Source organism: Ceratotherium simum, chromosome 37, assembly GCF_057802395.1.
Source record: "Ceratotherium simum simum isolate JZ-2026a chromosome 37, ASM5780239v1, whole genome shotgun sequence".
NCBI lineage: Eukaryota > Metazoa > Chordata > Mammalia > Perissodactyla > Rhinocerotidae > Ceratotherium > Ceratotherium simum.
The window spans coordinates 1,477,008-1,504,907 of record NC_141936.1 but is presented as its reverse complement, the minus strand read 5'-3'; the positions used below and the strand labels follow the sequence as shown (position 1 = coordinate 1,504,907).

Genomic DNA, 27,900 nt, shown 5'->3' with positions numbered 1-27,900 from the left:
CACTCTTGGACTAGCAAGGACTGTATGCACATGATATCACTGTCTTGAGCCCAAGCTTTAGAGCAGCCCTAGAGACACTGACAGGAAACACTAGGTACATTTGTCAAGGCTGAATGTTTAAATGTTTGAACTTCTAAAAGTGAAGACCAAGATAAGGAAGAAATAATTACAGATCTTGACTTCTCTGTGCCTCCGTCTCTTGTCCTGTGAAAAGGAGGTGATATTAATACCTACCTTTTGGTGTCACTGTGAGGATTACGTGAGCTTACAGGCAGAGTGCTTAACCCGAGCCTGGCACAGAGTAAGCTCGCCGAGGATTTTCTATTACCATTGCCCTCCTCGATATCTGTGCCATGAGGACTCCAACAGTGCAGGCAAGATAGCCATAACTCAGCCACTCCTGCAAGTGGCTTTACCCCTCCAAGCTCTACTCCCCTCAACTGAAAAATGGGGCCTGTGACAGCTGCATCCTAGAGCCTTTTCAAGGACTGACTCTGTAAAGTAAGGCTTCTCAACCTCAGCACTGCTGACCCTTCGGATCAGACAATTCTTCATTGTGGGGCTGTCCCGGGCACTGTGGGATGTTGAGCATCTCTGGCCACTATATGCCAGTAGCACCCCCGAATCATGACAACCAAAAATATCTCCAGACACTACCAGATGTTCTCTGGGGGGCAAAACTGTCCAGTTGAACCATTGCTGGAATTAAAAAACCATGATGCCTGGTGTAGGAAGCAATGAATAAAAGCTTTAAAAGGCAAAGTATTCTGTATCACTCATACATCCTAGAAATAGAGCCCAAAATGGGATGCTATATGAGTGACTATCAGCTCCAAGTGTCATCCTTCCAAACTTAAAAACTAAGTTTCGGATAAACTGAGTTCACCAAGGGTTCTGTGCTATCACAGTGTGTGTGCGCGCCTGTGTGTGTGTGTGTGGAACCTCAGAGATTCAGCTTCCTTATCATTTAAAAGGAATGAGCTGAAGTCCTACAGGTCAAGAAACACGCCAAGTCACAAGACTGATTAAGAACAGGTGCAAAACTGAAGTACAGGTCTGCTGACTGCCTGTGCAGTGGAGGACTACCTTCCTCACCTGTATAAACATCTCAGCCCTTTGTCCCACCTGGTAGAAAGCACCAACGCCTAGCAGTCTATACTTAAGACACAAGCACTGTTGCATGTCACACAAGGTCCACCTCCAGGAACATCTAACAATATCAATTCATACAAATAAAAGGCAAATTTGAAAGGGTTTTCAGAAAACACTTATTTGAAAAGAATTCATACTGACCGCTCAACGGCACTTGCTAACTAACTAATGGCTTCCGCATCAGCAATTCCCTGCCTCTCCTTGCCCAGGATGAGGCCTGCTGTCCCAGCGGCGGAGTCTCAGAGCACAACCGAGCCTCCTGAGAGGACCCTGTGCCCATGGCAGAGCCTCAGATGGGAAGGACAGGACTGTGGGGCTAGAGTAATACTGCTTTTATTAATACTGATGGTATTAATATGTCAATACTATAGCAAGCTTGCTGAAGTGATGGTCTATCAAGAAATGGGACTTTTAGCATTAAAATATTGTAAAACACAACTACAACAAAACAATTTTTGTACTGGCAGTCCCTCAGGATTCTTCCCCAAGAAATATCCCCAAAATTACTGTTTTATGTAAGATTTTTTCTTGGATATATTAATACACGGTTATATAAAAATAGGACCAAATTATATGCATTGTTTCACCACTTGCTACACTTATTTCCATTTAAAAATGCATCACGGCTGTCTTTCCAAGTTTTACATACCAATTTACCTCGTTTCTTAACAACTTCATGTTGAATGGAGTAAACATAACTTAATAAATCCCCTGGTGATGTTGCCTTTTTTTTTTTTGCAATTACAAACACTGCTGAAAAGAATATCCTCCTGATGTTACGCTAAGCGAAGTAAGCCAGACAGAGAAAGACAAATCCTGTATGAGTTCACTCATATGTAGAAGATAAACAAACACATAAATAAGGAGAACAGATTAGTGGTTACCAGAGGGGGAAGAGGTGGGGAGAGGGTGAAAGGCGTAAAGGCACACATGTGTATGGTGATGGATAAAAACTAGACTACTAGTGAACAGGATGCAGTCTATAGAGAAACTGAAATATAACAATGTACACCTGAAATTTACACAATGTTAAAAGCCAATATGTTCTCAATAAAATAGATTGAAAAAAAAAAGCCAATCCCAGCAAGTTATGTAGTGTATGATTCTATATTAAAAAAATACTATTGAAATGGTAAAATTATAAAAATGGAAAACAGATTGGGGGGGTAGGAGCAGGAGGGAAGTGAGTGTGCCTATAAAATGGCAACATGAGGGATACTTGCGGCCACAGAAATGTTCTACATCTTGACTGTATCAATGTCGATATCTTGGTTGTGGTATTAGACTACAGTTTTGTAAGATGTTGTGATTGGAGGAAATGATAAAGTACATGAGCTCTCTCTAGATTTCTCCTACAAGTGCATGTGCATCTGTACTTACCTCAAAATAAAAAGTTTAAAAAAAAAAAAAAAAAGACTATCCTCTGCTCACTTGAGCCTGTACCTCCATAGGATAAATTCCTAGAAATACAATGATATGATTGCAGGGCATGCATGCATAGGCCTTGCCAAGGCAAAATTATCCTCCCAAGGAACTCAACCACTTACACTCCACAACATCCGTGTATACCTGTCCCCCTCACCCTCGATGTCTAAAACTGTCACGTTTATTTTTCTCAATCTGTACGGGAAACATGATCTTAATGTCAATTCTTTGATCATCAGTGAAACTGAAATCTTGCTTTGCTTACTGGCCATTTGAATTTCTTAACTGTGAAGACCAACTTATTCACAATTTCTGTCCCCTTCTCTACCAGGGCATTTCAGCACACATTTACCACAAAGCAAAATCCACAGCTGGGCTACAAAGGAGGAGCAAAGAACAGAAAGAACTATGAACTTAAGTGAAACTCAAGTTGTAAGCTAAAAATAACATCACTAAAGGGCACCCAAGCAAAAGTGATGAGAAAATACTATTAAAAAGGACATTTTGCCTCTCATGCCCTGGCCAAAAGCTGTGGTTTTTCTCCTCTGGAAAGGGAAACAGAATCTTTGGACTGGGAGCACCCGTTACAGTAGAGGATGGGAAACCATTCTGAAGACAGAGGAACTAAGTTGTTCCATAATTACTGCTAAGACTGTAGCCTTCTCTCCTTACCTGGCCCCCTGAACACAAGCAGCCAGGCAAGAGGCTGGAAGGTATTTTTCTGGAGAATCCAAAGAGACCCAAAGAAGCTGACAGGATGCTGTAAGGAAATGGCCCAGCCAGGTGCCCCTGAAGTGAATGCCACAGTTGGCAAGCCCCAACCACAGGCTCAGAGGCCCTCTGACATATGAGCAGGCACAAAAACATCACCCCACAGCCCACAAAAGGCTCTGACATGAAAGCCAAAATCCCCAAACAAAAAGCAGCCTGAAGCAAACAGTGACTTCAGGGAAAAGAAAACTTTAAAACTCACTAATGTCCTCAGATAAGGGGAGATACTACATCCATGAAACAAAAACAGGTTATAAAACAGGAATAGAGAGAACAAGAGAACATTCTTAGGAGTAAAATGAGAAAAACTCAATAGAAGGGCTAGAAGATCAAGTTGAGAATGTCTTCCAGAAAAGAAAATAGAAAACCTAAGAAAATCAGAGTGTCAATCCAGAAGGTCCAATAGTTGAATTCTAGAGAGAGAAAGTGAATGGGAAGAAATCAAAGCAATAATGAAGAAAAATACCCAGAGTTGAAGAATAGGAGTTTCCAAATAAAGGGGCCCAAACTGTAGGTAAGACATTAGATGAAAACAGACTCCAAGGGATGTCATTGTATTGGGTGTTTTGAATTTCACAGAGAGAAAATTCCTCAAGCTTCAAAGAAGAAAACAGTCATACATAAAGGCTCAGGCAGCAGAATGGCTTAAGACTTCAACAATAACACTGGGAGATGGAGGCAAAACAGTGTCCAAACTTGCACTCATGTATAAGGACAGAATGAAACACTTTCAGACACACAGGTTCTCAAAACTTGACCTCCCACACATCTTTTCCAAGGCAACTTCTTGAAGAAGTGCTCCATTAAAATGTGTAAAAAAAAAAAACAAAAACAAAAACAAAAATCAAGAAAGAGAAAGACATAGGTTCCAGGAAACCGAATACCCAATGCGAAAGGGGAGTGAGATCTGCAGGGAGATTCCAGCAGGTTGGAGGCCTGGGAGAGATTTATTCAAGATGAGATTAATAGAGTAATGAACTTCATCAGAAGAAAAGGACTGGATTTCTTGAAAGGAGATTTAGACAACTGGTGAATTTTAGTGACGAATACACAGAAAAGTAAGCAAACAAACAAAAAACAAACAAGACTTATAAGAACTTCAGGGAAAACAAAAACTCATCCAGGAAAGAAAATGTAATCCCATCACACCATTTGGCCTAGCTGTAAATGGTCCTAGGTAGTCATAGTATAAACACTAACTACTGAACTAACCAAATTAAAGATGCACCTGCTCTGGGCAGCCATGTATTTGTCTGCAAAGAGAAGGCATAGTGTGCAAGATAGCTAGAAACCTCACATCTACTTCCAGACTCAAATGAAGAGCTATTGTGTGAAATAGGGAGGGAAGAGCAAGATGTGAGCAAGTCAAGCATATACGCTTTTAGAGTTGGAGGCAAAGACCAAAGGAATCAGCGAAGAGGCAACCGTGGGTGCTTTGCAAGGGACGAAACACGATTGGGTGAAGGAAATTTGTAGTTTTTCCTTACTAGCCTGTCTAGATTTATTTGACCTTTTAAAAAATATATGAAGATATAACTTTGACTTGAAATAAAACTTTTTATTTCAAAATTCATATGAATGCCAATAAAAACAATTAAGGGAAAGTATGCATGGTCAATGTATTGTTCCCAAATTAACAGCGAGCGTCAACAAGATGACTAACACGACATGATGCCCAGACCCGTCTGGAGCATGTCTGGCTCATCCTCAATGGTATTCGAGGAACCTGAGCCTGCCTGGTAAAACAACAGCCTACTAGCCCACTTTTAAAATGTCTCTGATTTTAGAAATAAAAAAAAAAAAATCTTGCTTTAGCCCAAAATAACTTGTATAATCAATTTTTAAAATGTCATGTACATGAAAAGAGTTTAGTTCTTTTCTTGGTTTTCAAATGTTGAATGTTATGGCATTCTGACACATTAGGGTTCTCTGACTGCTTTTCTATTTGGTCAAAAACTTTTAAACACACATCTTAGACTTTTTGCTGCAGTAATTCGGCAACTGAGAATTCAGCTGTGTTGTTATGTTTCTTCCAGGAGCTTGGTTATTTCTTAACAGAAAAGGAAAAGCCTTCCTATGATCACTAGCTCTGTGGGCTAGATGTATGCTGAAGGGGCCATACCAAATATAAGGATCACATGGTACTTCAAAAAGCATGTGCTCTGCTCAAGACCTTTTGGTAAATAAGTTTCAGTTGGGAAGCATTAATGACGAATTACCTGATCCACTTGTGACTGAAGAGCATAAATCATTCTGGTGGAGAGAGTAATCATTTGAAACCCGGTCCAAGTCAGTGTCTTAGATAGGACTGACTGAAGGGCATGAAGTCCTTCACAACGGATTCTCAGCCAAGCCCTCCACCTTTTAGGATGTCAGCTGTGTACCAAACTGTCAACCTCTTGCCCATATATGCCAGCAGCTATAGCTGTCACATGTTCCCTTTGCATAAGCTAGTCTTCCTGTCTAGCCACCCTATGTTGCCGACTCCACCTGGAAAAAATCTTACTCATCCTCTAAACCCCAGTTCAAGAACACATTCTTTGTTGAGACTTTCCAACAGGCAATTACTGCCCCCCCTTTCCTACCTCCATACTTTGTACATATTTCTACTACTGTAGTTACAACACTGTAATCTAATTACTCTTTTACAAGCGAATCCCCCATACTAGACCATAAGCTGCTTAAGGAAAAGGAAAAAAAGTCGATATCCTCTTTTCCTTTGTATCCCCAGAACACTTAACAGCATCTGGCATAGAGCAATTTCAAACAAATATTTTTTGAATCGAACTGTTGAAGAAGTCATGAGGCCCAAGTCAGACAACCAGAAGCCCCAAACAACAAAACCAAAGGAAAAAAATAATTGATGATTCGAGGAGAAATTCTCCCATCAGGCCGCTGAGAAGTCAGCTTGGCCCATGGGAGAGGGCACTGTGACAGGGATCCAGCTGGGCCTGGAGATGCGGAGGAATGTAGGCCAACTGCATCTTAGGAGTCTCTCCTTACACTCACTCAACAGTCACCCAGGTGAAGTTAACTCTATTAGACAAGACAAGGCAAGCCCCCAAACAGTGCTTGGCACATGGCAGAACTAATGGCAGTTACAGGAAAGTTTAATCCTCGTTGCAAATTATTTAACTAGCTTTCAAATGTTGTCCCTCAAGACTTGACCGGCTGTGCTCAGTTTTCCCCAAATCTAAAACTTTCATAAGTTGATGACTGATGTTTCAGACCCAGAGAACTGGGAATTCAAACGATGGACACCGTTCTTAACCAAATACCTTCTCGACTACTTTAATACACTGCTTCCAAGCATCCTAATATTAAACGGACTTAATGAGTTTACCTTAGGAGTACTCAGTGTGCCAAATGATCAAAAGATGAACCTAAGTACTAGGTGTCACCCAATGTTTCATTATCCCAGGTTTGCTTGCATAGACGAACATTAAGCTACTTCATAGTATGGCACTACCAGCTGCCTCAAACAAAATCCTAACTGTGACATACCCTATCTTAACAGGGCCTTAAGAAAGTTACCTGCCAAGAAAAGTGACCTACTGTCCCTGAGCAGACACCAATCACACGTGAAGTCACTGCCTCAGCGCTTCAGGTAGCTATGAAACTGAGGACACATAACAAACCCAAAACTAAAGGGCAAGTCACCCTTGTTACAGAAGATCCTGACTCTTCTATATTTCTTCGGATGTTTCATTTGACCATAAGCATTGGTTAATAAACAATACCTAGGTCCACTTTTTCTTTGGTTTTACGTGGTATCCTACCCAAACCCCATGCGAAGTCTGACCCTCTCCTGTTGTAGGTCGGACGGGAGAGAATATCTGGCGGCTGGCCTCGAGCACCTAACTGCTGTTCACAAAACGCCCTCTCAGTGTGTCCTGCCGCCCGAAACAACACTACCCTGTCGCCCACGCGTTTGCTTTCAGTCGGGGTAACCGGCACCGCAATGGGTATCCGACCGCGGCTGGGCCTGCAGGCCGCGCGGCGGGGCACCCCGCTCAGGCCCCGGCCCGGCCCGCCGCCCCTCCATACGGAGCCACATCGTCGCAGTGCGCCGCGGGCACCCCAGGTCGCATCGCGCGACCGCCAGCGGCCGCGCCGCCCCGCCCTCCCCTGGGCGCAGGCCCCGGCCCGGGGAGCACGAAGGCCACGTCCCCGGGGACGAGCGCCCAACTCTACGGCCCGCGTACGGCCCGCCGGCCCACGTGACCCGCGGCAGCCAATCGAGCGAGAACCCCAGCCACCGAGACGACGGCGGCCCTGGCTAGAGCAGCCCCACCCGGCCGCTCGCCATCCCCTCCCCAGACGCGCTCTGGCGCTCCCGGCTCGGTGCTGCCGCCATCTTCCTGGAAGAGAAGGCCGGAGGCCAAGGCTCCCCTCCCCGCGGTCCCCCACACTCTTACCGCCACCTGCCCCCCCACCCCCGCGCCCGCCTCTCTTCTCAGCGGTCACTTAGCTCCTTCTATAGAAACGCCCTTCCCCCACTCTAGTCACCCACAAGGCGAAGAATCAGATTACCTGTTCCACTCTTATCAGCGTAAGCAAACCAAGCTCATAAGGTAGGAACTGTGGCGAAACAGGGGCAAGCCGCCATCTTGGTAAAGGAGAAGAGGCTACGCTTGACCTCCCCCCCCCCCAGCCTCTATATGGCTAACCGCCGTGGGAGGGGCACAGCGCCTGCGCAGAGGCGGAAAACGCGGACAACTCTGCGCCTGCGCACTCGGAAGTCATCGAATGGGGGAGAAGAGGAAAGCCGAGTCTCGATGGGGCGAGGAAAGAGTTGGCAAGGGGGCGGGGCGACGTGATTACGCCATCCGCGCGCGGGGCGGGGCGCGAGCGGGCAGCGGGCAGCGGGCGGCGGGCGCTGGGCGGGTCCGCGGAGCGGTCGGTCGGCGCCTGTTTTTCGGCTTGTCGTGGGTGAGTGTTTCGCGGTCCGTCCCCGCCGCCGCGGGGTGCGAGCAGTGGGCCGACGCAGAAGGGACGGGGGGCCCACTTGGGGCGGCCTCTCGGGGCGGCGGGTGGCCCGCTCCAGGGGCGGCGGACCGGCGGGCCGGCGGTATGGGGGAGGGGCGGCCGGCGCGGGGTCCCTGGCCTTTCTCGGCCCTCTCCTGCCCTCCCCGGCCTTCCCTCGCTCTCCCCGACACCCCCCGCAGGTCTCCCCCTCTCTCCCCGACACCCCCCCAAGTCTCCCCCGCTCTTCCCGAACCCCGCCCTTGTTCTCCCCCGCTCTCCCTGACCCCCTCCCGGACTCTCCCTACTTCTCCCAGGCCCTCGCTGACCCTCCCCTGCTCTCCACAACCCCCTCCTCGGCTCTTTCCGACCCTCCCCGCCTTCCTCTGCCCTCCCCCGTCCTCCCCCGCTCCCCTAGGCCGTCTTCTCTCTCCCCGATTCTCCCCCACCCTCCCAGGCCCTCCCCGCTCTCCCCGACCCCTTCCTCGGCCCTCTCCGATCGTCCCAGGCCCTCCTCCACTCTTCCAGATGCTCCTCGGCCCCGGGGTCCTAGTCCCTCCTCGAGTCCCCGCCGCCTGGGAGCTTTGGCGCGGGCGAGGCGACGGGGTGTGTCCTGGGAGAACCTGAATGACCCCTTGCCCACCCCGTGGCAATTACGTGGAGCAGTCTTCAGTAGTGGGTCTGGGGCGCCTGACGTGCAGGAGTGGTCGTGGTCGGGGAGGGAAAGTGCAGGTTGCGGCCTGTCGGGCGCGTTTTCGTGGTGCGGCCCTCGTGTTTTCGCGCTGACATGGGCCATTTCTCCCCGCATGCCCCTGGCAGAGAGTAAGCCTCGGGAAGTCCTGCCGCCTTGTTAACTTCCCAGGCCCTGCCTAGCAGCAGATAAAGCGAGGAGAGGAGGAGGGGGCGGCCCCTGCCCTGTGCAGGGCCAAACTCGGAAGGCTAGAGGTTGAAAGGGCCCACCGCGTTACCGTGAAGGCCAGAGATGAGGAGGCGGACCTGTGGCTACCGGTGCTTTCAGTAAAGCGCCAACTCTCACGCTGCCCACAGGACCCGCAAGAGCTGGACGCCTTTTACCTTTCGCGCTTCTTTTTTTGTCAGTTCCACACCACCTAGGGTGCCCTTCTCATATAGACACATGACCCAGCCACACTGAGCTTGTAGTGCAGACTGCTGTGGTCTTTGCGCCTTTGGCCTTGGCCCTTACCTTTCCTTCTGTCTGAAACGCGGTTACTTCCCTGCTCCTCTGCCTTTTGCTTGCTGGTCCCTGCTGTGTTGTTCAGGTCTCAGCTCCGATTAGGTATCCTCCGGCTAGGTTAGGTGTTGGCCTGATGTCAGCCTTTATCATGCTATCATGTGGTAGTTGTCCACTAGACCCTTAGTCCTGTGGGGGGGGGGGGTGTGTGAATCTCGTCACCCTTACCCATTGCCCAGCACAGTGACCAGAACATACCAGGTTATCAAATATTTCTTGTACAACTCAAATCATTATAATACCTCAAGATAAACTTAAATGTTGCGCAACAGTCGTGCCATCATAAGGAAGGGTAAATAATGGTATGTAAGGGTCATGAAAGCGTTTCCTGGTGTTTGTAATTTGGAGGTCATTGCTTTCGTTTTTGGTAGCTCCCACTCAGGCTTTCTTTGAACCACCCAGCACCCTGACTTGCACTGTGTACTGCTCTATCGAATCTTGGCAGTGATCTCAGCTATAAACCTTATCGTGGAATTTTTTTCCATTTTCTACCTTGACCTCTCACCCAGCACTGCAGCCCGGGATAAAGAACAAGGGCTTCTCAGTCAGATCAGATTTGCATTCTGACTGTTCTTGAACTAGCAGGGTGACCTAGGGAAAAGGGGAGGGGATGGGGGGACCTCCCCTTATCATTATTCATAAATGTATTTCAGGTTCCTTTTATACCCAACTCCGAAGACCAAAACTGCCAAAGAAGGAAAAGATGTTTTTGTTTTTTTCTCAAAGAGAAGGGGACACCAAAACTCATTTGGCAGCAGAATTGGGGTGAAGCCATTTATATATATAGTTTGTAGCTACCCCAGTTTGTGCTGTTGGTCATACGCGTCATTAGAGAAAGCGCATTTGACTGGAGTTCTGCCCCAGATGCCGTTGACGCGTTGTGTGGTGTACTGTACATGTATTTTTCTCAAATGCAAAGAATCTCAATGTCAAAACATACCAAGGGTTCTGGATAAGGGATTATGAACCTCTGACGTCCTACGTTGGAGGGTTATTTTGTGGATTAGGATAATGTATGTAAATACAAGAATAACATGTCAATGATGGTAGTTATGGGTAGTTCACTAACATAAATGCCACTAGCAAAATAAGTTTATATTGCCAAGAATCCAGTTTATCCGTCTCTTCTTCATCTCCTTTTGTTTTGGAAAAAGTTGGTTTCTGCTATGTAAATTGGAATGGGAATATGGTTCTGCAGAAGAAGGAAGCTATGGGTCAAGGAGAAAAAACTTTGAAACAGTTTTTGGCATCTGGAATGAGCACAACCTGAAAGAATAAAGTTTTCATCTGACCGCATTTCTGAGGTTTGGGGGATCCCATGGGTCTGCATCTGAGGTTTAAATTAATCACAGTGCTTGGCATTTTGTGTTGCTGCATCAAGGCTTTCTCACTGAAACCCAGGTGCTTCAGAAGTTCAACATTTCTCTTTGAACTTTCATTTCAGAATACTCAGTTAAAGTGTTAGAAAGTCATAGTGGATCCAGATTATATTTCGGAAAAAAACTGAGCATGAAATAAACAAGATGTGGCAAGAGAAACTTGGTAAAATTAAAGCAAAGTTGAAAGAATTCATAGCCTGGGGCCGGCCTGGTGGCCTGTGGTTAAGTTCCCGCATTCTGCTTTGGCGCCCGGGGTTTACCAGTTGGGATCCTTGTCGCGTACCTACTCACTTCTCATCAAGCCTTGCTGAGGGGGCGTCCCACATAGAAGAACTAGAAGGACCTACAACTAGGGTATACAACTATGTACTGGGGCTTTGGGGAGAAAAAAAAAATTCATAGCCTATTCCGATAATAGTATTACTGCATTTTCCCATATATGTGCATCAAGATAGGTCTTAAGTGGGAAGAAACTGATAGGAGTGCAAGTCCCCCTTTTCTTCCGTGGAACACCCTCAGTCCTACTGAACAGTGTCAGGGATGAGCACAGGTGGGCTCAAGGTGCGGCACTCTCAGCGTACTCAAGTGAAGTTGGTCCTGATTCAAATGAACGACGAGAGAAAGACAATTAGAGAAATAGGAATTCTGATTGGATATTTCATTATATTAAAGAACTGTTGTTAATTTTCCTTATGATAATGGCTTGTCATTTTTAAGAGTCCTTATCTTTAGAAATGTTACCTAGCATTTATAGTCAGGGACAGGGGCTAAGGGGATATTTGAAACAGTTTTGGCGTTGAGTTGATAATTGCTGAAGCTGGATGATGGGTGGTACATGGGAGTTTTGTTCTGATTTCGTATATGTTCAGAATTTTTCATAAGTGTTTTAAAATAATTATGGCCGTTCGGTAATGGGCATTCCTACCTAATTAGTGATAGTAATTTAAATAGATTTAGCATTCCATTGTTTAGAGAATAACTTTTACCATTGGTTTTTGGAAATACTCTGAATTATATTTAAGCCGTTTCCTTACTTAGTGTTTTTATTAAGAGTTGGTTGCTGAATTTTATGTGGATCCTCAACATGTATTTATATATGGTGGTCTCCTTTAATTTGTTGTAACGAGTTATATTGATAGATGCTTTTCGTACATTACTGGAATCTTAATTGCTAGCAAACATTTCATTGAGAATTTTTGCATTTGTATATTCATGAGTGAGACTGACCTACAGCTAGCTAGCCAGCTTTCTTTCTTTCCTAGGTCTCCATCGGGGTTTGTTATTAAAGTTGTGTTATTTTCGTAAAATAAATGAGTGCTTTCCCTTTCTCTGTAGTGGCTTAAGTGACATTGGCATTACCTGTTCCGGGTTGGATGGAATTCAGCTCTCATTCTGTCCGGTTGTGGTCCCTTTTTGGTTGGTAGATCTTTCTTCAACTGTTCAGTGGTATTTGTTCTAGTCGGGTTTTCCAGTTCTTGGTTCCATTTTGATAATTTACAGTGTTTAAGAAATCATCCATTTCTTTCAGGTTTTCAAATTTGTGGCCATCTTGATACATGTAGTCTCCTGTGTCTGTGATTATACCTTCTTTTCTATATTTGCTCTTTTTTCCTTAATGGGACTTGTGAGGAATTTGTTTCAAAGAACCAGCTTTTGGATTTATTTACCCTTCTATTGAGTTATTTTGTTCATTTCTTAATATTGTGAGAACCAGATTTCTTTCAGTCTTTTTTAATAATGAAAATATGTAAAACCCAAATTGTCATCTGAGTCTATGAAACTTGTACTGTGTCCCATAGATTTTGCTTTTGTCTCTGTTCCATTGCTTTTTAGATAGCTTGTGGTTTTCTTTTGTTACCCTCCTTGATCCAAGGGTTATCCCGGAATTGTTTGTTATCTTTTTTCCCCCTAGTTTTAACATTATGATTCAAGAACATCAACTATAAAAATGTCTTTGAAATTTTGTTTAAATTTTCTTTACAACAGTTACGTGATAATTTTTTAAAATTTACTTGCTTTTCTTTATTGGATTGACTCAAGGTTCTCTATATCTATTAATCCAAATTTATTGGTTGTATTACTCAATCCTTCTCTACTCTTGCTCGTACTATGGTTTACTGAATCTGTCCAATTCTGAGAGAAGCTGTTAAAGTCTCCCACTTGAATTGTATTTTTATCAAGTTCATCTTGTATTTTTGCCAGTCTTTGCTTTATGTATTTATCTGCTGTAATTATTTGTATATGCAGGCTTATGAATGTTATATCTTCTTTATAAATTGTTTCTTTTATACTGATCACACTTTTACCTTAAATCCCACCTTGGCTGATATTAATAATGTCTCTCCTATTCTCTTTGTGTTTGTGCTAGGCTGGTATCTTAGCCTGTACCTTTGATTTCAACATTTCTTTTGTTACTTTGTTTTATTTCTTCCATGTAGCATATGGCTAGTTTTGTGGTGGGTTTTTTCCTCTCCTCTTTTAAGGAGAGAATTTGTTTCACGTTTAGACTGATGGCTGATATTGTTGAATTTTATGCCTTTGGTCTTGCTTTATAATTATTGTTGATTTTATTTTTTTTCTCTTGTTTCTTTTCCATAATTCTGCTGGTTTGAGCAAGTTGCTATTCCAATATTTTTCTCTTAATTTGGAAGTTCCACTATAATTTTTTTCTTTAATAGTTACCTTTCCGGGCCGGCCCCGTGGCTTAGCGGTTAAGTGCGCGCCCTCCGCTGCTGGCGGCCCGGGTTTGGATCCCGGGCGAGCACCGACACACTGCTTCTCCGGCCATGCTGAGGCCGCGTCCCACATACAGCAACTAGAAGGATGTGCAACTATGACATGCAACTATCTACTGGGGCTTTGGGGGAAAAATAAATAAATAAATAAATAAATAAATAAATAAAATCTTAAAAAAAAAAATAGTTACCTTTCCTATTATTTCATAATCAGATGCTTAATCTCTTTATTATTTGAAATCAAGACGTTAGCTCCTTCTTCTGCCAGGACTGTCTATATTCCATCTGACCCCTCACCTCTCCCTCTAGAAGGTTTTACTTCTCTGCTCTCACTCCTGCCCCCAGTTGTTAGGTTTTGCTAAAGTAGTTTAATATTTTTAATTCTAGGCTATGAATAGAATTTTCCTAGGATGTACCTTCTATTCAAGAGATTCTCTCCTGTATTATACAATCTCAGATAGTTGGTTAATGTATAGACTCTGATCTTTATTCTTCTATTATTATTATTTTCTTTCCCTCCATCTCTCCCTTTTCCACTTATGGGAACTCTTATTGTTAATGAGGTGGATTGCCTAGATTTTTCCTCCACAGCTATCTTTTACTCTTGATTTCCTTCTCTGTATTTTTGCCTTGTGCCTTAACATTTCTTATATTTGGTCTTCCAAGTTTCATTACAAGTCTCAACTGTGATGTTTCATTGGAGTCAGCTACCAAAGTTTGAGTTTGAAAATCATGATTTTTAGGTCCAGAACGAGTTTTGTTTGTTTTAAATAGTGTACTTGCATCTTCATCATCGTGATATTATTTTTTTTGGTTCAAATTATTGTCTTCCTCCTCTTGCAGCTTGCCTGTTCAGCTCTGTGTAGGCACGGAAAGGAGGGCACACTCATGTGGGACCCAGGACCTCTGTTCTCTGAGCTCTTCCAGGATCCACGATATTCCTTTCCTTACCAGAGGGTTCTTCAGAATTCATCTCCTTGCCTAGCATTCCACTTTCCTTTAAACTTGCCTTTATTCCACTACCTAGGTGTAAAGCATTTTGGATAATCTAGATCCAGCTTTACTTGCCTCCGTAGTCAGTAGTCCTTACTTTGAGCTCTAGGCTTCACCCAGTACTCCCCCCTTCCCAACGTTAGTAGTGATCTGTCATAGCAAGAAGCAGTTTACAGACTGTGTGTAAGTGTTAGTCTTACAATCCTCTTCTCTCTCTCTCTCATTCCTGCCAGATAGATGACAATAAGGCTTCTAGGGGCCGGCCCGGAGGTGTAGTGGTTAAGTTCGTGCACTCTGCTTCGGCGCCCCAGGATTCACGGGTTCTGATCCCGGGTGCGCGGACCGCCGCACCGCTTATCAAGCCATGCTGTGGCAGCGTCCCATATAAAGTAGAGGAAGATGGGCACGGATGTTAGCCCAGTGCCAGTCTTCCTCAGCAAAAAGAGGAGGATTGGCAACGGATGTTAGCTCAGGGCTAATCTTCCTCACAGAAAAAAAATAAATAAGGCTTCTAGTGGGCCACTAAAAAGGAGAACCAAGACTATAATCCTTATCTTCTATGACATGATACCGTAGAGTTAAAGGCTTACAAATTCTACTGCTATCTTAACCTTGGTTAACCAAGCCATACGTGGGGGTGAGAGGGCCTCATTTCTTCAGGGGTGGTTGGGAACATTTCCGTTCGAAAAGGAAACTTAGAGTGTGCAGTATTCAGGAATGTTAAGATTTGGGGAAAATAGGGAGGCAACAAAGTGAAAGAGGCTTTCTAATAAATTTCTAAGCTCCAGAGGGAGTCAAATTTGACTGCATTCATATCTCTTGACTGTGTTAACAAAGGTTAGCCAACACACTCCATGTTTTCCAAAGTTTCAGGGCTTCTAAAATTTGTATTAAAATTCCAAATATCTCCAATAAAACTATCATCTCAAACACTCAGGTGCCTTCAGTCCTTTTTTACTTTACTTATAAATGTAGTTCATACTTCTCTCTGTGCCCCAGTGTCAAAATCTAGTTCTCAGGAGCTCAAGGAATCTCCAGCAGATGCTTCCTTGTTGAAAGGTTTCAAAGAGACAAAGGAAGTTACGTAATTCCAGAGGTCATGGAAATTTGTCTTGTTCTCCAGTTATGTCCCTAGTGCCTAGCATATAATCAGTACTAAAAAAAGTTTCAATATTGTTGAAAATATGAGCTGTATATATGTATACGTATGTATGTATGGTTGCTTTCATCAACCTAATTCTTTATATCTAATTTATCTTTATGATGAGATGATCATTTCACCGTTTCTGGGGAAGTATTGGATGTAATTAAGAAGCTAAGTGAAACAGAAGCTGTTGATGCCTTCCATGTCAGTCTTCTTACATGTTGACTCATGCTAAATTAAATACCTATGTGTATACATATATGGATATATCTGTATGTATTTTTTTTTTAACAGATTGACGAAACTTCGCTAAAGATGTCTAAGGTAAGAGATTACACACATTTCATCATGTATCTACAGTATGAGGAGAAACTGCTTTATGTTTTCAAACTGTTGATAGTCAAGATTTATATGATTCATTATTTTTAATACAACTATTGTATTTGATTTGTTAATACAGTGTTCTAATTTAATTGTCATCCTAAAAGCTTTGAGCTTTCTTTTTTCAGATTTTCAGTTTCTTGTTTCTAAATACATCAGTAACAACCCATTTAATCTCCTTAGATCATTCCCAGCAGGCCAATCAAATAATAATTTAACGTTCTAATAATGTATCACGATGAGATTGATGGGTCTCTTAGACATGATAAATTGACTTATATCAGCGCTTGCAAATTAGCTCAGAGCCATGAAAGAAATTAGTTCTAAGAGACATGCTGAGAAAGGCAGAATCTGTGGTTACAATTGCAAGATTACTATTTATCTTTGCCTTTTATTTTTGAGTCTTTGGGTGTTCCTTACCATCTGATGCATAATCATCATACTAATTTTTACTTTTTATACGAGTATTAGTGTGACACTGATAAGCAAAAAAGAAAATAAAAATTAGCCATAATTCCATCGCCCAGAAATTTTGTGAATATTTTTTTACACCTGTGCGTGTGTGTGAATACACATTTACAAAATGTAATCCGAAAGGAAATACTATTTTATATCTTGCCTTTTACAATTAATAAGTCAATCGAAGTATCCTTTTTTGATTTCCTCCCATGTTTAGTATGCCACTGCCTAGATTCTACAGTTTTTACTTTTAAAGTTTTACTTTTATTTTGCTTTATCGCATCTCTGTCTGTTACTCCTCATATCTGGTATCCATCTGTCAGGGACTATTGACGCTTCAGCATGGTCAGCTCTGATCTCTTTCTCATTCTCAGGCTTCTCTTTCTTCATCTTTGAAGCTAGGTACTCAACAACCCATCCCTGAGTTGCCTGCCTCCCCCTTGGTGAGGCTCGGTTCCTTAAACCTAGGAATATAACAAGAGACATGACTTTTTCCTGGATACTTTTCACAAATGCATCACATCTGATTCCTGGAAGTATTTACTTTTCAAAGCTATTCTTGAACTAAGTTTGTTGAATGAAACCACTGTGAGTTGTGGCATTACTTTGTAAGTTTGGTTGATTTTCCTGTAACTCTATAGACAGTTTCTCAAGTCAAAGTTTGAAATTGTACTAAGGCAAATTAAGCATGTTCCTTCTTTTATGTATTGCTTAATTGCTTAAGAGAAATGTAATCTTAGGTTAGCATGTTGGCATGGAATAATACTGTATTGGTTTTTCTTCTTTTCAATAAATGTTCTTAAGTGAATACCATCAGTTTTCTGATAGAAGTGACTTTGGAAGTATTGATTTGTGTATATATATTTTTTAATTTGTGAGAACTAATGATACCTATGTTTGTCACAGGTTTGATTATATCTTAAAAGCAACTAATAAGGTGTTTATTTGCTCTTTTTTTGTAAAATCTTGTTTTAGCAACAACCAACTCAGTTTATAAATCCAGAAACTCCTGGCTATGTTGGATTTGCAAATCTTCCCAATCAAGTTCACCGAAAATCAGTGAAAAAAGGTTTTGAGTTCACACTGATGGTGGTTGGTAAGAAATTAACTTATACCCTCAAGCTTATGAGATATGTGAATGTCTCCCCTTCCCATCCTGTGGAGTGTAATAGCATGACCTATAAAGTCAAAGGGAAAATTCCTTTGTTGGCGGAATCAAATAACTTGGGAATTTGAAAAAAATATTTTCAGAAAATTTTGCTAAAGAGTAAAATTAAAATTTTCCTGTCATTTCCTTATTTATGTGTAGTGAAAGTTTTTACTCATTTTGGCAGCCAGCCTCCAAAATGGCCCCCAATGATCCTTGTCTCTTAGTATTCATGATGCTTTCTAGTCCCCTCCCACAATGAGTAGGGCTTTCCTGTGTAGCCAGTAGGAGATTGCAGAAATGAAGGTGTGTGACTTCAAGCCTGGGTCATAAAAGACATAGCGGCTTGTACCTTGCCTTCTCTCGAATCATTCACTCTAGAGGAAGCTAGCCACCTCCATGTTGGGAGGACACTTAAGCAGCCTTATGGAGAAGTCCCATAAGGCAGGGAACTGAGGCCTGCTAGTAGCCATGTAAGTGACCCATCTCAGAAACATCCTTTGGCCCCACTTAAGCCTGTTGGTGACTGCCATCCTGGCTGACAATGACTGTTACTGGGTGAGAGACCCCCAAGCCATAACCACCCACCTTAGACAATCACAAATTCCTCACTCAAAAAATCCATGAGATAATAATAAATTTTCATTGTTGGTTTAGGCCTCTAAGTTTTATAGTAATTTGTTGCACATTAATAGATAACTGATACACTTATATTTAATTAGAAAATTACCTTAGATTTTATTTCATTCTTGATAACTGCAAAATTCTCCAAAAAATGATGAGGAAGCCTAATGGTAGTTATAGATGAGTAGGACAAATGATTGTTTCCCAGGGTAAATAGTTCACAAATCTGAAATGAAAGAAATTGTGGGAACCTTGGTCCAGAAAAGGGAATGGTGACATGTTTTAGGAGCACAATTACATGATAATGATCATGCAAATTCAAGGTCCTGATAGAAAAGAGAAATCCAGTGCAATCTGTCAAACAGTTATTTAATTTTAGAGCATCCAAAACCAGCAGTAACTTCTGGCCATGATAGAATAACTCGGGGTTTGGCAAACTCTTTCTGTAAGAGGCGAGATAGTAAATATATAAAGCTTTGTGAACCATGTAGTTTTTGGTGCAGCTGTTCAACTCTCCTCTTGTAGTAGGAAACAGCTATAGACAGTATGTCAACAGATAGGCATAGCTGTGTTCTAATAAAGCTTTATTTACAAGGTAGTGGGCTAGATTTGACCTGAGGACCATAGTTTGCGGATCCCTGAAATAACTGATACCAGACGAGTCCTCCTGGCATGAATAGCTAGAAGACTGGTCAAAATATATGAAACAGCTCTTTTAAGACATTGGGCAACAGGCAATGCAGGACTTTGATCTCTGAGAGAAGGAAAACAACTTATATGAACTGTAAAGACGTTCCAGCTTTCTGCCATTTACCTGCCCGTGCCCCGGGGGGCGGTGAATCAGTCAGAGCACAGCAGTCTCAGATTTGAAGGAGGAGATCACAGTTCAGGGAAGCTGAGGCAGCTGGAACCTCAGGTGGTAAGGCAGAGTTCCAAAAAAGAGAAAGGCCTTCAAAAATCTGCATTAGGGTTCAGTTTGACACTGAGGCTGAACACTGAACTGCATATGGGCAGGGTGTGATTTCCACATGTGACCACCAGGAGATTGAGCGGGACTGGAGCCTGCACAGAGTTGGACAGCCAGAATGGGGTTGGAGATGTTAGAATCCAGCCCCCAGAGAAGGGGTCTTCTTGAGCACCCAAGACATTCATTCACTTCAAACTCCAGAAAGTCCTTACTTAGGAGTAGGGCTAAACTAGACATAATGGCTGTTCTAAACCCTCCCTAACAAAGCTTGTAGACAAGCCTTGAAAGGATCAAGCTGATTTACAAATAAAGGAACTACTTGCCAGGACAAAACCCATCACTCATTAAAGAAAAACATCAAAACCCACGCTTTTACAGTGTAACATTCAAAATATCTAGCATCCAATAAAAAGTTATTGGGTAGGCAAAGAAGCAAAAAAAAAAACAAATGGCACATAACCAGTAGAGAAATCAGGCAATAGAAACAGATTCAGAAGTTACGGAGATTATAGAATTGGCAAACAAGCACTTTTAACTATTTCAAATATGCTCCTGTACTTAAAGGAAGATATGAATATAATGAAGTAAGTAGAAGATAACAAAAAAGAACCAAATGGAACTTCTAGAGATTAAAAAAATACACCGAGATGAAAATTTTTCTGATGGGCCTAACAGCAAATCACACACTGCAGAAGAAGAAGGGCAATAGAAAGCTTCCAAACTAAAACACCAAGCAGAATACAAACAGAAAAGCACGCCAGCGTACATAATAAGCAGATATGGGAAAAGCATTGATAAGCAGGAATATCTTTAAAGTAGCCAGAAAAAAAAATAAGAAAAATACAATACAGAGGATCAAAGATGAGAAAGCCACTGACTTCTCATCGAGAATAGTGTAAGCCATGTGGAATGACAGTACTGAAAGAATAAAACCATCAGCCTAGAATTCTGTGTTGGTCAAAAATAACCTTTAAAAATGAAAATTTTAAAAAAGTTGAAATAAAGACATTTTCAGGTAAATAAGCTGAGATAATTTATCACTATCCCTGCACCATAAGAAAGATTAAATGAAGTTTGCCAGGTTGACAGAAGGGAGAGCGCTGAAAAGAGCAAGTGTGTTGGTAAATATAAGAGACTTTTCTTGCCGTTTAAGTTTTTTCAAAGATAATTGACTTTAAAACAAAACAGCGTATAACATGTAGGAATAAAATGAACACACAAGAATAGCACAAAGCACAGGAGGTAACTAAAAGCATGCTTTTGAGACTTCTGGTGTTCTGTGTGAAGTGGTAGAATGTTATTGAAAGAAAGACTGCAGTTAACGCTGTATGTGGTAAACTCCACTCACTAGGAAAATAAAACAGATTTGGCTAAAAGCCAATAGCTTCAATAAATTAGAATATAAAAAGTATTCAATCCAAAGGAAAGCAGGAAAAGGAAAAAGAATAGATGAGACAAATAGAAAAAGTGTAGCAGAATGGCAGACTTGACCTCAGCCATCTCAGTAATTATATTGCATGTACATGTACAAGGCAACTTGGTAAAAGCAAAAGGCAGAGATGATCAGACTGAATGACCTCCTGTTGTGTACAAGAAAAACATTAACAGTGTAGACACACATATAGGTTAAAAATAAAAGAAGGGAAAATTATCATGCAAACCTGAGTCATAAGAAAGCTGAAGTGGCTGTATTAAATCAGACAAAGTAGACTTTAGGTCTACTACCCACACATTCCAGAGATAAGGAAGTATATATCGTGGTGATAAAGGGATCTGTTCAAAACATCATCATCTCAAATGTACACACCTAATAACAGAGCTCCATGATACACGAGGCAGAATCTAATAGGAGAAAGATAAGTCTGTAAGGACAGGAGTTTTTAAACACTCCTCACTGTAATTTATGAAACAAATAGAGAATCCGTAATTTATAGAATATTTAAGTAATGCTGTCCAACAAGGTGACCCAGTTGACATTCAGAGCACTATGCTGAACAACTGCAGAATCTACGTTCTTTTCAAGTGCACGTGGAACATTCACCCAAGATACTCTGCATAATGAAAGTGTTTTATTAGGTCAGCATTACCCTATTACATATAACAAAAGTACAGACTAATTCCTCATGAGCATAGACACAGACAACTTAATAAAATTTTAGCAAGTCCAACAATGTATAAAAATGTTTATTACAGTTGGTTCTGTTATAATGCAATATATGTGTGTTCCTAAAAAATCACCGTGCTATGCAAAATCATGAAGTTAAAAATCACAGGCCTGGGGCCGACCCAAGCGGTTAGGTGCGCGCCCTCCACTGCGGCGGCCCGGATTCACTGGTTTGGATCCCAGGCATGCACTGATGCACTGCTTGTCGAGCCATGCTGTCGCGGCATCCCATATAAAGTAGAGGAAGGTGGGCACGGATGTTAGCTCAGGGCAGATCTTCCTCATAAAAAAAAAAAATCACCGGCTTGTGGAGAGTAGGGGCACAACACTCAGCCTTCTTCAGTGACACATTAGGAAGAAAGTGAGGAACATGATAAAAATGGTCTCGGTTTTAGACATGTTAAAAGGTTAAGAAATCATAATTACTACACCAAATAAGTCACTATACCTTGAACAATCTCTGAAGTTTGTGCAAGTGGGCTTCAGGACGGTTGCAGCTTGTGCATTATCATGAAGTTGTGGAAGGAGGGTTGTCTGAAGATGGATGGAAAGTTTGATACTAGAAGTGAGTGGTTGTGGCTTATACCCATTGAGCTGAGATAGCTGGTAGCTGAGGTGTGTGCATTGGGAATATTCTTTTGTAGCTGGATTCTGCTGGGTAGTTTTCTGTGTTTAGATAGTTTCTCACCAGTGAAATCATGTGTAAGCAAATTCGAAATGTGTGTTATGCTGAAATTATTCCCTAATATATCAGTTGTGTTGGAACATATTCTCACTTTCAAAGCAGGTGTTAACAGCAGAACTGACTACACATCCTAAATGAATGGAGTTTATCGCAAGAATGCATGGTTGAACGTTAGAACATCAATCAGTGTGGTTTTAAAGGGGAAATTCATGCTGTCATCTAAAAAATGCATTTGTAAAATTTCAAAACCCATTAAACCCATTAAAGATTAAGATTGTTGACCTAACTGTAAACCTATAAAAAGTCTAGAAGAAAATGGGCAAGAAAGAGAAATTAAGAAAACAATCCCATTTACAACTGTGTCAAAAAGAATAAAATACCTAGGAATATATTTAACCAAGTAGGTGAAAGACATGTAATCTGAAACCCATGACATTGATAAAAGAAATTGAAGGCAACACAAATAAATGGGAAGATATACCCTGCTCATGGATTGGAAGAATTAATATTGTTAAAATATCCTTACCACCCAAAGCAATCTACAGATTCAGTGCAATCCCTATGAAAATACCAATGACATTTTTCGCATAACTAGAACAAATAATCCTAAAATTTGTATGGAAACACAAAAGACCCCCCCCATACAACCATTCTGTTTCTTACTTTCAGTACAGTATTCAATAAATTACATGAGATATTCAACACGTTATGATAAAACAGGCTTTATGTTAGATGATTTTGCCCAAGTGTAGGCTAATGTAAGTGTTCTGAGCACGTGTAAAGTAGGCTGGGCTAAGCTAGGATGTTTGGTAGGTTAGGTGTATTAAGTGCATTTTCAACTTATACTGTTTTCCTTTTACGATGTGTTTATCGGGATATAACCCCATCATAAGTCGAGGAAGATCTGTATGCTGAGCAAAAGCAGCGAGACACAAAAGGGCATGCTGTATGAGCCCATGCATGTGAATTTCTAGAATAATCCAAACCAATCCAGTGACAGCAAATTGATGTGTTCATGCACTGGGGGCTGGAGAGGGTAGAGGTGACTGTAAGGTATGTAGAGGACATCTGTGGTGGTAGGGAGGTGCTCTTGTTCTTGAATGGAGTTTTATCTGAGCATATGCTTTTGTCAAAACTAAAGTGACTGTACAGTTTAAATGAGTGCACTTAACTGTATTTTTAACTGGGCTATATGTAAATTAAGTTGATTCAAAAGAAAAGTAGTTAGGGGATTAAGGGTGAGACGGGTAGTGAAAAGCAGAGGGAGAAAGTTAACCACAAGAACCCTCAACTTTTAAATTAAGTATTAGCAGCTCAGGAAAAATGGTGTATTAGGAAACCCCAACACGCTAACTTGTAAGTAAAGAGGAAAGGTGTAGTTTTTTAAGCTGTGGCAGACTTCTGAAGAAACAAGAAATTTCACAAAGTGATACATCATATGCAAATGAAAGACTACAAATATTTGGGTAGCAGTCTGCAAGGAATTTTAAAATCACAGGTGAGTTGTTTAAAGACATCAAGAAAGGAAGCCAGGTGGCACGTCATCAGTGAGAGAGCCTGATGACCATGCTGCTGAAGAACCTAATTTATGGTGATAGTTGATGATAGCCTCTGTCAAGTTAGTAGCCTCCCACAATTATGTGGGATGGTGGATCAATTCATAAGAAAAGCAAGATAAAAAATATAAAGCTTATTGCCAAATATATTACCTGGTAGAAAGTAGGGTGGTTAGCGTGACCAAATTCACAAGGTTACAGAGTGAATGCTCTGAGAACTTCAGAACTAAGCTAAGAAAATGAAACCTGGCCTTAAAGCAAAAATATGCCAGTGTAGTTGTAAGTTAATGAGTTGTGAGAATGCACACGCATGTTAATGGGTATTCCTTCCTAAGAGCATGTGAGCCTGGGATGGTGGCAGCTCTGAACTACATGCAGCCTGCATGAGCATCCTCCTGTGAAAGCACACCTCCTCACATGGTGCTCCGCTCTATCCTGCCATCGCACAGGACGGGAGTTTGAATGGACAAAAAAGCTGACAACTTAGAATATTGCTCTTTAGGGCATTCCACAAGGGCCTTCGTTTCACATTGTTTGAGAAAGCAGTTTCTGTCTTAAATGTTGGTTAAAATTGAAAAGTAAATGAGAAGAGAAGCTCCCCAAGGTGGGAAAGCGCTTTATTTCCTAGCATTCCTGGCTTGGCGTAAGTTGTGTTGTTTAATTTTTTGAGCCTAGGTTTTAAAAAATAAAACTTCAGTTAGATTAAAATCTAAAGCTCTGTGACAGTTTGCCTGATGGGATTTCAGAATGGTATTGTAAAACGAAGCTCCACTTTTTCTTACCTTACCTGTATTTTTCATATCATGGCGCCACCTTGTGTCTGATAGTGTGTATTTCTTTGTGATTGGTGAAAACGTGAGCCATTTTGTAGACTCTGAGCACACCTCTCATCTGAGTCAGTCTTTGCTATTACTACATTTAAAGGATAACTAAATTAATTAAGATTGCTGACCCCGGTATCTTTTGTGTTGAATTTTTTCAATGGTGATGGATTTACACTGGTCCAAATCTCTTCTTGCTTATCTTGTTTCCCCCATTTGAAGGCACCTATTTGAGAAACTCCTCGCCAGGATAGGGAGATTAGTGAGAGTGGAACACAGCAAAGCTAGGTACTCTCCAAGATTCAGCCCAAGAGTAGCATCACGTTCTGACTTAATGAGCGTATTATTTGTAGATGTTACCCGAAAGCTATTCCAAGTGAAATAATCACTTACACCCTTAAAATTAAGATTTATAATTTAGAATCAGCCACCGGGATATTAACTACTTTTTTAAAAGAAGTGGTCTCTACTCAGCTTTGCTCAGATGTCTTCTGCGCCCCAGTCCCTTTTCATTCAGCGTTATCATCCACAGCTGTCACCACTCAGTCAGTGATAAGAGTGACTTTGTTTGTTTGTCATCTCCCCCACTGGACTGCAAAGCTCCAGAGGAGCAGGGACTTGTCCGTCCTGTTATCCATCATGTCCCAGCACCTGGGCCTCTGCCAGGCACACGGAGCAGACTTAGCACATATTAGTAAGATCCCCTTCAAGTGTATAAAAATGTGTAAAGGGGCGTTGCCAGACAATTTATTAACAGGATAACTTGATGAGATAGTATGTGTTTAGTCACATTTTTATGCTCATATTTGGACATATTCAACACATAATTCTAGTTTTGTCCTTTCAGTGTTCCTTTTTTATCTATGAAAATTGCAATCTAAAGTGCAGTCCTGATTTTCTGTGTCTACACATTTCACAGTCACTCTTTCATTCTTGATTTTTCCAGAAATAATGATTTTAAAACAGATGTGCACTCCTTCCACGTGCTATGCAGGACTTAGCAGAGGGAAGTTCAAACCGAAATGTCCAGGGGACAATTGGGCGCCAAAGTTCAGAGGCACTTTTCCATGCATAATCAAGCCTTAGATGATAACCTACAATGAAGAAGTAATGGAATCTGTTCATACTTCCTTCGAATATACAATTTAATTTTTGGTATTTTGCATCTTCTTTGAAATTAAGTTTTAGATAGTCAGAACACATCATTATAGTAGTTGAAGAAAGATTGTCAACTCATTAAATGCTTGAATGAATACGTGTTGCCCGAATTGGTCACGTCACACTCAACAAAATAAGTAGAGAAGTTCCCTGATGTAAGGCAGTTGCCAATATTGGGACATAAGGGTGTTTATAAAATAGGAGAAGGGAAGGGGTGGCCCGCTCCTGCCTTGTTGACAGAAGGGAGAGATTGCAGAGTGGTTATGTACGAGGGAGTCTTGGGTGTCTGCCCGGTTTCCCGTTCCCACAGCTTGGAAAGCCAGAGTGCTGCTGACATTGTTGGATAGATGTATTCAGTTTTCTGAAAATGTGGTGTTTAACAATTAGCAAAACTCAAAACTGAAAACCTACTTTGCATTCTATTTATCAAAAAGTAAAGACCCACCTGTAAAGTCCATTCCACACATTTGTGAAGGGGTAATATCGTGGTTCTGATCTTACAACATACGAGTTCTGGAGTCCCACAGACCTGGATTCAGATGGAAGTCCTGCTCTGGATAACTCTCTGACCAGGGACAAGATACTGACCTTGGAGCACCCATTTCCCCATCAGTGAAATGGGGAGTTCTACCAACTTCCTACTCTTGTGGAGGACAGAGAATGATGTTTGCGAGGTACTTAGCCCAGTGCCAGGCCTCACATAAACACTAATAGACTAGACTAACCATGTCATTCAGATAACATCACAATGTTTTCATTTTCGTTTAAAGGTGAATCGGGTCTAGGAAAATCGACTCTCATAAACAGCCTATTCCTGACTGATCTCTACCCAGAAAGGATCATCCCTGGAGCTGCAGGTAGAAAAGTTCCTATGCTGTTATAAGTGTAGTTCTACATGAAAGTTGCTAAAGAGTGCATAATCAGTATTTTGTGCCTTAGCCCTGTGCTTGCTTGCTTTTTGTTCAGCTTTACACACAAGGAAAACATTTAGGTAGGGAAAGGTGTGCTGCACCTGAAGTCCTTAGATTTTGGTTGTAAACTCTCATTGACCACATATCCATGGATCCATCCTCTGCGAGTTTTTCTTTGTAAAGTGTAATAAATAGTTTTTGCCTGTATTGTACGTTTAATGGGAGGATCAAGTAAAATGCTGTCTCTCATGGAAAAAGCTATGAAAGTAGATGACTGTGAGACTACACGTTGTCTGGCTTCACTGCTGTCTGAGCAGTCTAGTGTAGGACACCAGCATTCAAGAGTGCTTGTTAAATGAATGGATTAAGCATACAAAGTCAGAGCCTAGGGCTTGGGCCACCACACCAGGGACATACAGCCCTTTCACAAATACCTTTAATTCAATTTTTAAGTGAATTCATGAATTGTTTTCTTTGTCCCAGGAACAAAAATTGTAATTTTCTTTTTTTTTTTTTTAATTTTTTTTTTTAATTTTATTTATTTATTTTTCCCCCAAAGCCCCAGTAGACAGTTGTATGTCATAGCTGCACATTCTTCTAGTTGCTGTATGTGGGACGGGGCCTCAGCATGGCCGGAGAAGCAGTGCGTCAGTGCGCGCCCGGGATCTGAACCCCGGGCCGCCAGCATCGGAGCGCACGCACACAACTGCTAAGCCACAGGGCCGGCCCAAAATTGTAATTTTCAATACTTGCATTTTTAACTTTACTAAGGAGCCCTTTAATCTTAGCTTTGATGTTTTCCTTACTCGGGGATCGTTTTTACACAATCCTCATGTTACCTTCTGAGAATCTTCCTCAAAGAGAGGTAGTGAACTTCCAATTCATTTGTTTAATAATAGGAAAGTGACTAACAAGTGATTTCTCCTCTTTGCAAACTGGCTCAATTTTAAGGTACATTCTGTTATTAAGTTTGATTCTTTTCTAGAGAAAATTGAAAGAACTGTCCAAATTGAGGCTTCGACTGTTGAGATTGAAGAGCGAGGGGTCAAGCTGCGCCTGACAGTGGTGGACACGCCCGGCTACGGTGACGCCATTAACTGCAGGGATTGGTATGCACCCCAGAGGGAGGGACACAGAGCCCCAAAGTGCTGAGAGCTGTGCGCTTGGTTATGTTTGTTCTAATGCATTTAAATTTGTAGTGTTGATGATTA

The 27,900-nt window shown here is 41.8% G+C and overlaps 2 protein-coding genes across 4 annotated transcripts in view; one reads left to right on the top strand and one right to left on the bottom strand.

Annotated features, from left to right (window-relative positions):
* The window catches only part of HDLBP (high density lipoprotein binding protein), a 74,115-nt gene extending 66,096 nt beyond the window's left edge, over positions 1–8,019 (bottom strand). The window contains exon 1 of the mRNA XM_004427751.3: positions 7,882–8,019. The gene's annotated coding sequence lies outside the window, so the exon portion shown is untranslated. The remainder of the gene's footprint in view (positions 1–7,881) is intronic.
* SEPTIN2 (septin 2) overlaps positions 7,739–27,900 on the top strand; it is a 35,254-nt gene continuing 15,092 nt past the window's right edge. Inside the window, exons 1-5 of one of the 3 annotated variants that reach the window (XM_004427753.3) lie at positions 7,739–7,922; positions 16,111–16,140; positions 17,632–17,752; positions 26,549–26,635; positions 27,675–27,798. In XM_004427753.3, the coding sequence (XP_004427810.1) occupies positions 16,132–16,140; positions 17,632–17,752; positions 26,549–26,635; positions 27,675–27,798 (341 nt within the window). In that variant the 5' untranslated portion in view covers positions 7,739–7,922; positions 16,111–16,131. Of the gene's footprint in view, positions 7,923–8,179; positions 8,281–16,110; positions 16,141–17,631; positions 17,753–26,548; positions 26,636–27,674; positions 27,799–27,900 lie in introns of those variants that run through there. The other 2 variants (XM_087424567.1, XM_087424566.1) reach the window with 2 other exon arrangements.